Source organism: Anser cygnoides, chromosome 4 (genome assembly GCF_040182565.1).
Source record: "Anser cygnoides isolate HZ-2024a breed goose chromosome 4, Taihu_goose_T2T_genome, whole genome shotgun sequence".
Lineage (NCBI taxonomy): Eukaryota > Metazoa > Chordata > Aves > Anseriformes > Anatidae > Anser > Anser cygnoides.
In genome coordinates, this window is record NC_089876.1 from 17724415 (window position 1) to 17737819 (window position 13405).

Sequence of the window (13405 nt, forward strand, 5' to 3'; positions counted from 1 at the left end):
AAGTAAAAATTTTAGAAATAGAATAGAATTTTCTATTTAGAATAGAAATAGATTCTATTTCTATTTAGAATAGAAATAGATTCAAAAAATGAATTATGGCTGAAGCCCACTTAATTTTCTTGGGTCCAAATATCCTACCAAACTACTTTATTCTAGTGAAAAAAAAAAAAAAAGTAGAAGCCAAATGTCTCTGTACCTGAAGAATTTTGGCCATCCATTATTTCTGTGATAATTTTTCCTTTTCAATTTCTATATATGCCTTTAAAATGAGAAAATTATTTTTAGCTTGTTTAGTTTCATAATATGTTGTATGTTTATTGGTTGACATGTCTAATTTGACAAGGCTGCTTCTGAAGCCATTCTTCTTTCAAAACAGGCCTTGTGTATACAACCTTTAGTTTCAGTGATTAATGTAAAAAGTAGACCTTACCTCTTTAGTTATATATCCATCCTTATTTATATCATACAAATTGAAAGCCCAGTTGAGTTTCTCCTGTACTGTCCCTCGGAGTAAAATTGAGAGACCCATAACAAAATCCTAAATAGACAAAAGCTCTGGGTCAGTTTGGAATTAAGCAGTTTTTCACAAACACTCAGAAATGCAGACTAATGCATTCATCAGAATCACAGAAGTCTTGAAAGGTGTGTTGTTTCTATTTCTTTCACTTGACAGCGAGTGTTACTGATTGCTGGTTATTTAAATAATTACAGATCTAGGCACTATATGCTACACTAATAATAAGTAAATTGAGTAATTTTCTATAAAATAAGCCATCATTTTCTATTAGTGTATTCATCCTCTGAAATGCCTCGCATAAGAAGTCCTTGTTGAACTTGCTACCAAGGAAGAGCAACCCCCATGGTTTAATGGTCCAGAACAAAGCTTAAGTGGGAGTTAGATTAATCTTAGCACAGGAGACCAATTTTGGGAGAATTATCCACTAAGGAATGTTCCATTCTTGTTGTATATATGCCTTGTTGGAAGCGGAATACGTGGTTCCCAGACCTCTTGGATCAGTCTTGTGCAGTCAACATTAAAACCTCATGTGTGCCACAATACACCTCAGTACTTAAACCTTTTATTGGAAATCTGATAAGGAATATACTTATTTTATGTCCCCATGACGCCTTAATGGTCTTGTTACCCACCAATGCTCTAATGCTATAGAACTACTCCACAGAAGTAAGTCAGAAGACTATTGAGATTATATACATGAAGTATTTGATATAGATCACTAACAAATTAACATAAGGTTAGCAATAACTAATGGGATTTGTCATTCTATGGTCTTGATCAGCTGACAAACAATTATAACAGTACACATACTTACATTACACTAGAGCTAGAACTAGAGTTTGGCTTCATAATTCATATTCTTTTAATAGCACAAACCTTATTTACATTGCATGAACATCTTCTAGATCGGAGAAAATATCAATCAGGATGTGTTGTCATCTGTCTTCTGCGTTTCATAGCACATTAACTGTATTTTTTAAAATAACAGCTTTTTTTTTTTCCTAACCTTCTCCTCTACCCAATTCTGTTTGATAAGTTTGTAAACCCATAAATCTGTGAAATTGTCCTGAAAAAGTTTATATTTAAATGTGCGTTTTTACATTATTGGCAAAGGAAGTCTTAGAGTAACACTAAAGCAGAGACTACAAAAGCTGAATGGTTTCGTATCACCACTGGCAATGTTTGTGCATTTTCTTTAAACAGGAACAATGGAAAAGAATGCATGGAGGTTAGCCATAAATTACAAAGGCCTGATGTACCACATAGACAAATAAGTATACCCAATGCAGTCAAGAATACACAGATATCACAGTGTCAGATGGTCTAGTAAGCATAGCTCTTTTGACAGCTTCGGTCTTTTTAACAATTCAGGTAGTATGTTCTGGGTGTTCTTAGTCTCTCATAAATTTCTCTCTTATTGGTACATGTGCCCTTTGGGGTAAATTAATACATGAATCTTGAAAAGAGTTATGCTCAACTTCTCTTGTCTACATCTCAGTGACTAATTGAGGGTCACCAGGTTAAATCTCCAAACAGCTCTTTAACAACGTAATATTAAGTATTAAAATGTCCAAGAAATTCAGAACAGATTTGATCACATTACAGCATTAGCAATTAACCTTTTTAATTCAGTACTATTTCTTCACATTCTTCTGCACTGTTTTACTGCATTCTTGATGTAGCATTTGCTGAACCTCTGCAAGGGTCTCCAATAATGTTATTTTCTTAAAGTATTATGTTTCAGAGCTCTGAATTTAATTTGGCGCCAGCAACATCTTTGCATTTATTCTGATGCTTAAATCGTATCTACTTGCCTTTTCCTGATTGTTTCTCTTTCTTCCTTTCTTTGAGGTGCCACCCATATGTTAGCTGGCTTACTGGCATTATTTATATCCCCATATTCAAGGCAGCCCTTCTATCGCCAGTATTAAAAAACATGCATCAAAAAACCTTGACTTTGTAGGAATGTATGTCCTTGTAAAAGCTGAAAAAGCTCAAAACCTTCCAGGTGTCTGCTCTAAACTTTGCAAGAGCAGATCACCTCCTTCCATATTGCATGAAGGTGTTTGGGAATCACACAGAATTTGGTTTAGGTTCACCACCTTTGTCTGAATGCTCCCTGGGGTCACCCAGTGCAGCAGTCCGGTTCAGGAACAATAAGAAGGGCTTATAAGAGGAAGTTGTGATGAGCTGAATAAGGACTAGTTAGGAGAGGATATCTTTCTACATACTTAATTTCATATGATTTAAGAATATAACAATAAAACAACGTATAAATGGAAAATCTGATTCAATGGACACAGACTGAATCCACAGGGCATTTCATGCTAGATCCTCAAACAGAACAAGTCCCTGCCTAGTGGAAGGCATTGTACACGAGAGGAGTGATGAAGCTCTGTGAGCTGTTAAGCTTGTGATCCAGTGCCAAATGCTATGGTGGAGCAACAGTACTTAGTGTAGCTGATAAGCTTGGAGAGAGTCTGTCTACACTCTTGTTACCAGCACCTCAATGACACATGACTCAGGGACTCCATTTAGCATGAACCCAAGTCCCCATTACAATATTTACTGTACCCAGATGTGTTTTCTTTCCTGGTTTAAGCATCTGGCTCCTGGAGAGAGAGGTTTTCTACTTTCAGAGACTATTTATTTTTGAAGCAAGATAGATAGTACTGCTTGGACACTTACATCCCCTAAGGACGCCAACACTGTCCACTGAGAGGGACAGAAGGCCTGCCCAGCTGAGCACCTAATCACAGGAAGGTGCATCAGATCTAGGGGCAGAGAGTCTGAAACTCAGAGGAGGGCCAGACTCAGGCACACCTCTCTGTTGGGTCTCTCTTCACTCTGTGACAGAAGCACAGAAGCTATGTGCTCTTGGTACTTGCCCTTATTCCTTTCCACAGCTCCTTATTTCCAACTTTTTAGCTTCCTGCTGAGCCTGCAAGTATTTGTGAAGACCTCGATCGAATGCCAAACACTCTTGTGTATATAATTTATTCTCCACGAAAGGGGGATGGCTCACTGAAGGGCTGTAAAGCGGAGCATCGTTGCACCCATGTTACAGCCTCTGTATGCTTGCTGTTACCACCTGCCCAGCTGCCAGTGCCACGCTAGAGCTGTGCAGAGCCTCTGGTTGTGGTCTGTGATTAACTTGTATTTGGTGTTTTTCCCAGCAGTGATAAATTATCTCTTAGCACGGTTGTCGATGACTTTCTGATTGCTTCATCCCTCAGTAAATCTTTGGGGAGAACCAGTCATTAATAAATTAATTAGCAAGCTTACTAGTGTGCACTCTGGGAATAGTGTGATTCATAGGAAAGCCTGAAATTATTCCACCTGATCACATGTTCCTTTGTGTCTTGTTCAAGGCCAGAAGAAGCAGGTAGGCACCGACATCCATTTTGGGATTTAGCCCTTAGGATTTTGGGAGGGAAATCACACAGTGAATGTTAGTCACAGCAGTGGTGGGGCACTGATGCTCTTAGGACAATGAAGGTTAGCAATGACATGGAGGAGCTGCTGTTAAGAGGAACTATATTTCTCTGTAGCTACTTTACACGAGCTGGTATCAAAATGCCTTTGAAATCACAGGTGCCCTGAGAAACATTAGCTTATTTCATATATGACATAAACAAGGCTTTTCTATGTTTAACACAGAGAATCACACTTGAAGACGTTAATTAAAATCGGTAAACACCTTGTTACTGTCTTGGAGACAATGACTGTTCATTACTGTTCTTATTAATTAAATACTAAAGATGTCTTTGATCTCAGGACATAAAAGAAGACATAACTAGGTAGGTTAATTCTTGATTCTCCGATAGAAATGAGTTAGCAAGCTTGTTAATTCATTAATTAATGCAAAATTCTGAGGGTACAGCTGAGAAATAAAGTAATCAGAAACTCACCAACAATTTTGCTAAGAGATAATGAATCATTTTAGGAGAAACAAATGCAAGTTTGTTTTTGATTAAAAATGACCAAAATCTTTGAATATCTGTTGCATTTGGCACAGCTTTTGTATTTTAAGGCACTGAGAATTTGGATTACTGAGTGAAATTCCTTTCAACAAGATCACATTTAGAGTAGCATTAATCTGCATTTACAGCGGACTAAGGGCATTGATTTGAATATTTGTTTGTGGATGCATTGTGCTTTACCTTTGACTACGTATCCGAAGTTAAATAGCTGTCATTTTCTTTTTTTTTTTTTCTCTTTATCATCTCTAATTTTCAAAGTGTTGACACCATTCAAACACCTTATTATCCCCAAACTTGTTACTGACGTATGCTTAGAAGTACTAGACCCATCAAATAAATCTAGTTTGGATACCACTTTACCATTAAAATCATTAGAAGAGAGGCTTCTAAATACCTGTGTCATTTTCACCTTTGGATACACAGGGCCTAAAACCAGATGACCTGAAATCTTCAAAACACTTACTCAGTTACCTACAGATTCTTGTTTTTTATAAGCAAAATGTGAATCACATTTGTGTTTCTGTAGAGCTTTGTGTTTTTGTAGAGCTTAGTGATATGGTTTAGTGAAGGACTTGTTAATGCTAGGTCAGAGGTTGGACTGGGTGATCTTGGAGGTCTCTTCCAACCTAGATGATTCTGTGATTCTGTTCTTATGCTATACAAAATGTTTCATCTGACTCTTACTAGAGAGTATACAGATTTAGGGATGTGCAAAATTTCACATATGTAGCAATCTCACTAAGCAATCTCATCTAATGAAGGTATGGGTTTTACAAGTACAACATTGTGCTAAAGTCTAATACTTCATTGTTGATGGTTGAAAATTTGAGGGAAAAAAAGAACAAATTTTGTCCTCCTTTTTTGCAATTCCAGCTACCACAGCTTCATTAGAAAAAGGAGATTGCAACAGACAACAACAACAACAACAACAACCTCTTACCCCTACAAGTTATATTTCTAGTTCTGCCAGTTCATTTCAAAATTTCCTGTTCTTTTCACACAGAAGAGAGCCAAAGAGCATTTTTCTTCTTAGATCATTATATTAAATTGTATTTACTCCTACACTGTGATGAATGATTATTTATAAATCACACCCCCTTTTTCCCACCTTTATGCTGTGTTGTTTTTTTTTTCTTCCTAATAAGAATTAGAAAGCTAGAGTGTGGATTGGTTTAGACAAGATATGGCAGTTGCATCTGAGATAAAAAATGATCAGGAAAAAAAATTACTACTTCCATGATTCAGAGCTACTTTTACACAATTAGAAAAAATCTAAACATTTTTAACCTTAGCAGGATGCTTTTAGAGTGGTTATTGTATAGTTTATAAATATGAAGCTGCTGCATGGTATGAGGACACAGAAATAGAGAGTCTTTTGACAGCACTGGAATTGTGCTGGATTTACAGCTAGTGCAAATGAAATCAAAGTCTGGATCACTCTGAGTCGATAGTGGACAAAAGCAAGTTGGAAAATGTCTGTTCTCTCAATGATAAAAAAAAAATGCTTTATTTTCCTATTTTCATTTGTTCCAAAGCCTCTTTCGAACATAGACCTGCACTTTGAGATATTCACATCCCTCAAAAAAGGCTTTACATCTATTGCATTTCATAAGTCTTTCTTTTTGAGATACAAATGTGAACAAATTGTTCAGGAAAGCTACAAAAACTTATTTTGTTCTCATTATTCCTAATGATAACAGCAGAAATACTTCTCAAATATTGATGCTAAAAATGTTTTCTAGTATTGTCTCTGCTGTTGCTGATATGACCAGAAGGATTCCTTGTAGAATTAGCCTACATACAGAAGATGTGAATAAAAGCTCCATTTTTTGCTTCCACCAGGCCCATTGATTTCAGCTGCCTGGAATAAGGCAGATGGGGTTCATGTTTTTTAAATAAATGCAAGTAATCTCCCACAAAATGCTCTGGTTATATTCCCAGGTGAGGTTTAGTTTTATGATCACAGTGCATCTGCTTGGCAATACTTCTCCTTCCATATTACATCAATAATAAAAGAATGAAAATACTTTTAAAAGATATTCCCTCAGATCTCACAACATCATTCAGTCAAGTAAATCATAAAAACACGTATAGGGCATTTAAACAAATTTACAGTGGATATATTTAATCCTAAACCAATCTCAAGTTGTAAGGATACCATCTGTCAATTGAAAAACAAAACAAAGCACAATATAACAAAGTAAATATTGTTTTGCAGAAGAACTGGGAGATTTCTTAATTCTATATGTTAAAGTAATGGCTCCTTTGCAGTGTACCCTGTTTTCATCTAACTATTGCAGGGAGTTGCCTTTTTTGTCATGATTTTTGTATTGATGATGTCAGCCTTTGCAGGTAATGACGTCAGCCTCAGCAGGGAAAGGCAGAAGTTTGAAGATTTGGCATGTAAATGGAGGAAGAATGAATTTTAAACTCTTGTGCTTTTAAATATATTTGCTATAGAGGTGTTTTTTTGTTTGTTTGTTTTGTTTCGTTTTGTTTGGTAGAACCTTCTTCTGGAAAACAATAGAGGCTATTAGCAACCCTATTTTGGCTGAGCTGTAATGTTATTTGGATCAGAGTTCTCATCTTGAAGACAGGCAGGAGGATAAGGATTCTGTTACATAACTTGTGAATAAGTTGGGTTACCTTTTAAGTTAGCAGATTTATAAAAAAGTTAATGTAGCAGCACAGTATGAGTTAAAATTCTGGGATACACAATTGTAAAATAATGACTTTTGTTAACACGTTGGAAAACCTTGAAACTTTTGCCACATAAACTAAATTTTATGTGATCCATATAATAAAACTGACCAAATTTCACTTCATTACAAAGAATGTCAAAACATTGAAGAAAACATAAAGGAAGTAACAGCATCACTTACCTCAAAACTTACAGATCCATTGTGATCAGTGTCAAATGCGTTAAACAGAAAATGTGCATAAGTTGTGGAATCTACAATTTAAAACAGTAAGAATATTTCACAGTAAGCATGTCTTATTTCATAGTAAGCACATCTTATTTAATTTAATTTCATTTCATGAAATATTTTTATAGGAAGATATATTTTGATAACAACTAAGGCTAAATTTTCCAGTCAGCTTAAACTTATTTTTTTTGGTGGGGCAGGAGGGATAAATTACAAGTGCAAGTATATGGGTAACTAGACTGGAAAAGAAATTGTGAAAATCTGGACTAGAGTATTTTTATTCATTTTCATTACCACTGCTGCATGCGAACTACTAATCACTGATGTCTGAACAAATAGCGAAGAAGTCATGTTAATGTACTCTGAAGCAGTCTGTGTCAATGGGAACGCTACTTTACCAGTTAAATGACTGTGATAGTGGATCTCTCTTGTGTTACATAAGAAAAATGTGTTCATTTGTCACTTTAAATGAGGAAAGCGGGCACTACCATCTGTGCATCTGGCGTATCACTTTTACTCTGGAGACAGGCGTGTTGCCCCAGCTGAAGATGAGCTGGTCAGAAAATTGCTGCTGCTTTCGGGGCTCAATGCACCGCACAACAAAGTGGCACAGGGACAGGCACCAGTGCCAAAACTTATGCTATATCACTTCAGCAGTATATATCACCAGCCTGGCTGCTGTATAGCTGTTGACAGCCATAGGTGAGATAAAATCCTGTCCAGAGAAGCAGATTCTTAAAACTGTGTGGCTTCTTGATTCCCATGAGCATCTTATGAGAGCTAGGTGATTAAAAACCTTGAAAAAAAGTGGCTGTAAGTAACTGAAGTGGTCACAAAGTCTCTGAAAGATGACTTTAGGAAAGTGATGCCTTCACTAATTGTTTACTTTTCACACCTATTCAACAGCGTATCATCTCAGTTTTCTTTTGATATTCATTGTTTTGCTCTTTCCATTTTATATATTTACATTAATTTTAGGTTAATTAACATTAACCTCACAAACTTTTAGTAAAGTGAGAAGTGTCATGGCCCCGTTTTACAGGTGAAAAACTGGGATAAAGAACAATTTGTCCACAGCCATGACTGCAAATCCTTGGAGGCGCACACAGCCCAAGTGCTGCCCTAAATATTAAGGTGATCCTTCCCAAGGCTGTAGAACCATCTCAGGCCAGAACAGTTACAAGTGAAGTTGTTTCTGCTCCACTGTATTTTTAGCCATTATATGCAGAAAATGCTTTTCATAATAGCAAACCATCATGTCCTGAACAGTAGTAATTTGTAGATTTTTTTTCCTGTCCCTTCTCCTTCCTTAGAAGAAAACTGCCCTTATTGTGGGAAAACCTCATGAGTGCTGAGATGCCTATTTCTGATTTCTTGGCACTAAACCTTTTTTTACCTTTTGTACCAAACCTGAAAAACTGCATTCATCACAGCTCAAACTTTTTTTTTTTTTTTTAATTAAAAGGAGTGATGATTTTGGGTCACCTGAAATACCACCTTGACCCCAAGAAACCAAATATACCAAACCTCAAAACTTTGCACTTCACAGGTTCATACCTGACGTTGGTAAATGAAGTCTCTGGTCTTATTTCAATATGTTTATTTCATGTGATGTAAAGTAATTGTTACAAGAACAAACTCTGCAGCCATCAAGCCCTGTGTCTGTTAACACATTTTCAGAGAATTTTCCCCCAATACTGAGACATTCATTCACTCATCCATGTAGCCAGAGATTAGTGTAATTGCTTAAGTATAATCTAGTAGACAAATCCCCTTTAACTTTAAAAGGCAAATTTTATTTTAACTGAAAAAGGTAAACTTGTTGACTTCAGTTTACATTTTCTATCATCTACTAAGACATCTATTGTACAACAACAGTATGCAAGCCATCTTCTAAGAAAAAGCACATTATAGAGGCATAATGACTGTAAATTGAATTTTAAGTACCTTCCCATTCTCTTGGTACTTCTTAAAAAAACAAAACAAAACAAAACAACAACAACAACAACAAAAATTGAAACATCCCTAATCATTTTCTGTAGATTTACATTAAATATCACAACATTAACACAAAGTATTTTACTCTTTTTTTGTCCATACATGATACAATTTAATACTCTTTTTGTATGATAGTATATGGATAGTAATAATAATAAACTCATTTTGCAGAATTTTTATGTCTACTAACCTCTTCTGAAAAAGTCTAAAAAATTCAGAGGTCTCTTTCAGGGTTGTTTGTGCAGGCAATTCTGGTCTGAAATTTTGCGTTCAAAACCACTGCAGAGTGAGGTAGACTGATGTTTACACGATAGCTACTTCTTAATGTGATGCCCTTGCCATCCCCTAAATCTTGAACATTAACCACGTTAGACAAAAGCTTTACTTCTTAAATGTCTTCTTTCCAGGGATCTGGTATCATAACTAGTTGGTGAAATTGATGTTTTGACAGGTTGAAGCAGGAACAGATATTAAATCAGAATTCCTTTGAAATACATTGTTAAAACATTTTAAATATCAGACCAAAAAAAAAAAGGAAGAAAAGGGTAGTCATTATATATTCTAGAGTAAGCCTTATCAAACTGTGAACATAACCTATTCTCTTCATAACTGAGGGAGGAAGAGCTCAATAATTGCTCCTTATGTGGATTCTTACCTGTGATCTGCATGGCTGAAGAAGAAATCCCAAGTTTTATATCAGGCAACTTGTTGCATGAGTGCAGGGGAGCTACTGGGACCTATTCATTCACTGGTGTAACTGTGGTTTTCCCATTTCCTAAAAAGTTGCTGGAGTGCCTTTCTGGCACATAAAGTTTTTCACAAAGCTACTTCTGCCTTTTTGAAATACATTGATTTTACCACAATTCACTGACACCTCCCTTGATATTCTTGTGGATTCCTTGTCCTTAGTCCTGGATAGTCCTGGACATCACTTGATGAAGTGACTTGCTGGATGACATTGGTAGATGACTTTTTGATGATTGCTTGGTCACCCTAAAGCTTAAAATGTTACTCAACATTATTCTGTTTGCTCAAATTATATGAATTTATAATGATACACTGTGTTGTATCTGGTTTTGTATTATATGGACATTTGGGGCACAGATCTACATGTATGACATTTTAACTTGAGGACATGTTAATATGTTGTCTTTGTTGTGTTTTCAAACTTTTCTTTTTAATATTCACACATACCTAAAAGCAATATATTAACTGCAACTGAAAGTCAAAGCTCTTGGTTGTACACAGCATGTTGGCAATACCTGCACAGATGCAACTATTCAGACTAGCTGCCTAACTAAATACTCAAATACAGAGATCTCACCCTGTACTTAACATGCAAATACAGACAATTAACGATGCTTAGCTAATCTGAGAAACCAAGAATAGACTTTGGTCCCCAGACCTCTCAAAAAAATGGCAAAGGTCAGCACAGGCCCACAGAAACTTTAGGATTACTGATGTGTGCTGTTACTCTTGTGAGGAGAATCAGCTCTTCTGCTGTTTCCTCTGAACATTTTTCCTGACATTTAGAGGAAAACTACACAACGCTTTCACATTTGTTTGTGCTGTCTTTATGCACTGTTTGGCTGTAGGCCTTTGTGTGGAGACTGTGGAGCTCGTGGGTGGAGTTAGCTTCTAATGGTCACTTCTCAGGGGGCCTCACTGAGATCCCTGAAATGGCTTTACTGAAGAAGCTAAAATGCAGTTAGTAGTACACAACATCTCCTGCTGATGAATTAATTATCAGGTTTGATACTCTCCTAGCATGCTTAAACACATGGGGCTTCTTTTCAATAAGCTTCTCAAAAAAGAATTCCTACTTCGTTAAAGCCCAAGTTGCTGCAAAGGTGACAGGAAATACTACAGTATTAACACCTCTGAAGTAAACAGGAGTTTCGATTTTCATTTCAGGGGGAAGAAGGTCACTGCATGGGCTCCAAACTGAAAGACAGCTAAGGGTTTATAGTAGTCCATGGGATCCTGATTTTCTAAAGAACTCTTTTTTTTACTGTATTTTACCAAAGTTAAATGAAGAGAGAAGAGAAAGCAAATTTTTCCAAAAATTTTAGCTCGCATGTCAGCCCTGAAGACAACATAGCAGCTGCTGCTAACAAGCCACAGGTTTTGTACAGAGCTTGCTGCAGAGTGGAGGCCTGTCAGGCTCACATTGCATGGACTCTTCATGACTTGCCTGCAGCTTTTTCTCCAGTTTAGCTGTGACAGCCATTTCTCTTCTTGGCCAGGTTTCTAAGGCTGTTTGGTTTTACTTTTGAGGTGCAACTCTAGTTTTATGTAGGTAGCAGCAACAAGCAGTTATCCTAGGCAGTGGATGCAGGCATGGGTGGGATGAGCAGGGACGGGGCACAGGTTGGCACTGTCCCGACAGCTGGATGAGGAAATGCAGACATGGAACTGGACAAAGTGGTTTTAGGAGTAGCAAAGAGAAGAAAGAAATAGTATCTAACACATGTATAAGGTGCCATATATAATACATTTGGGTGTAATGTACAGCTGCAAACCAAGTGAGAAAGAGAAAGCACAAAAATGTGGTAGCAAATACATAGAAATAATCCCAAGAAAATCCTAGAGCAAGGAAGAAGAAAGCACTGACATGAACATTGTATTCCTGCTGGAGATGGACTCCAGATGCTGACAACCCTCTTTCCCCAAATACTGCCACTGCCCTAAAGGCCCAGAATAGCAGTGGACAGGTGAGTACAGGACCAGGAAGAGGGATAGAAACTAAGAATTGTGTATAGAACAATTTTAATTGCATTGTTATTTCTATTCTGTAACAATTAGGTCTGGATTAGTAAAGACTAGGCTTTTGAGGTTTCAGTTATTCTAACAGTAAATTTTAACTCTACTTGCATAAAAGGCATGCTTTCTCTTTGCCTGTAAATGGTTTTCAGTGTAACAATAGGAAATACATATTTCTTTATTATTATCATTTTAAAAGTAGTAAAGGAGTAGTAAATCACATGCAGAGAAGTTATTTTCACCAGGCAGGGTAGCTAAAAATTATAATATCTGAAACTCTGATTGTTAGCCTGGTTTAAAAGAAATAATAGTAGGCAGGCGAACTCATCTAGCCTTTTTTTCTTCCCTATTGATTGTGTCTAGTTGCTGAGGATTTCGGTGATGGTAATCCACACTGAATACTGCTCTTTACCTTGCAGGTTTTTATTTAAAATAAAACTAATTGGGAAAGGGGAGAGTTTTTGTTCCTACCAATTAAGTTTTTTGTTTGGTTGGGAATTTTTGTTGTTTTTTACACACAAGTGAAAAGAAAGAGCTATCAACGGTAACAGGGAAAAATGTAAATCTCAAGAGTTGTGGGAGAAGATGAAGAGCCAGGGCTGAAGAGCTGTAGAGAATATGCAGGGGGAGGACTGAATGCTAAAAGTAAGCAAAAGAAAAGAGGAAAACTATTCAAACTAAAAGAAAATCTGAGGTTTGAGACAAAATATAATATATATGTGTGTGTGTATTACCTTTATTGTACCAAAAGACAAGAAAAAGAAGTCATTGAAGGCCCTGGAAATTACTTCACTGAAATTAAGAGTAGAAAAAAAGAGCTTGTTTATGTAGAGAAAGCCCATAGAAATCAAGGGAGTTCTCCCATTGCTATTAGATTTTAATTTGACATACACCTCTAGTGCCTCCTACAGTTTTCATTCCTACTGTGAAAGGTTTTGTAGAATAACAGATAATGGGGAAGACTGCATAGAAAGTTTGAAAGGAAATAACCTACTCGGAGAAACTTTGTTCTCAAAGATACACAAATACAGGTGGGTAACTTCACAACAGGATACTGACCTCTTGTAAATATCATTGCATTTCATTCGGAAACATATACTTTTAAATGTGTCCAGCCATCAACAATCTTGTTAATTTGAACAGGATCTTTTGTCAGATTCAGGAGTGAACAAATATAACTCTCTGTACATTGTCATACCAATTACATTTGCCAAGTA

General features: G+C 36.5%; 2 protein-coding genes across 14 annotated transcripts in view; one reads left to right on the forward strand and one right to left on the reverse strand.

Annotated features, from left to right (window-relative positions):
• PACRGL (parkin coregulated like) overlaps positions 1 to 13405 on the forward strand; it is an 80519-nt gene that overhangs the window by 20468 nt on the left and 46646 nt on the right. The window lies entirely within an intron of this gene.
• The window catches only part of KCNIP4 (potassium voltage-gated channel interacting protein 4), a 433785-nt gene that overhangs the window by 6197 nt on the left and 414183 nt on the right, over positions 1 to 13405 (reverse strand). For all 10 annotated transcript variants that reach the window (XM_048062815.2, XM_048062812.2, XM_066995712.1 and 7 more), the window contains 2 exons: positions 7383 to 7453; positions 431 to 538 (listed from right to left, as the gene is read on the reverse strand). In XM_048062815.2, coding sequence (XP_047918772.1) covers positions 431 to 538; positions 7383 to 7453 — 179 coding nt within the window. The remainder of the gene's footprint in view (positions 1 to 430; positions 539 to 7382; positions 7454 to 13405) is intronic.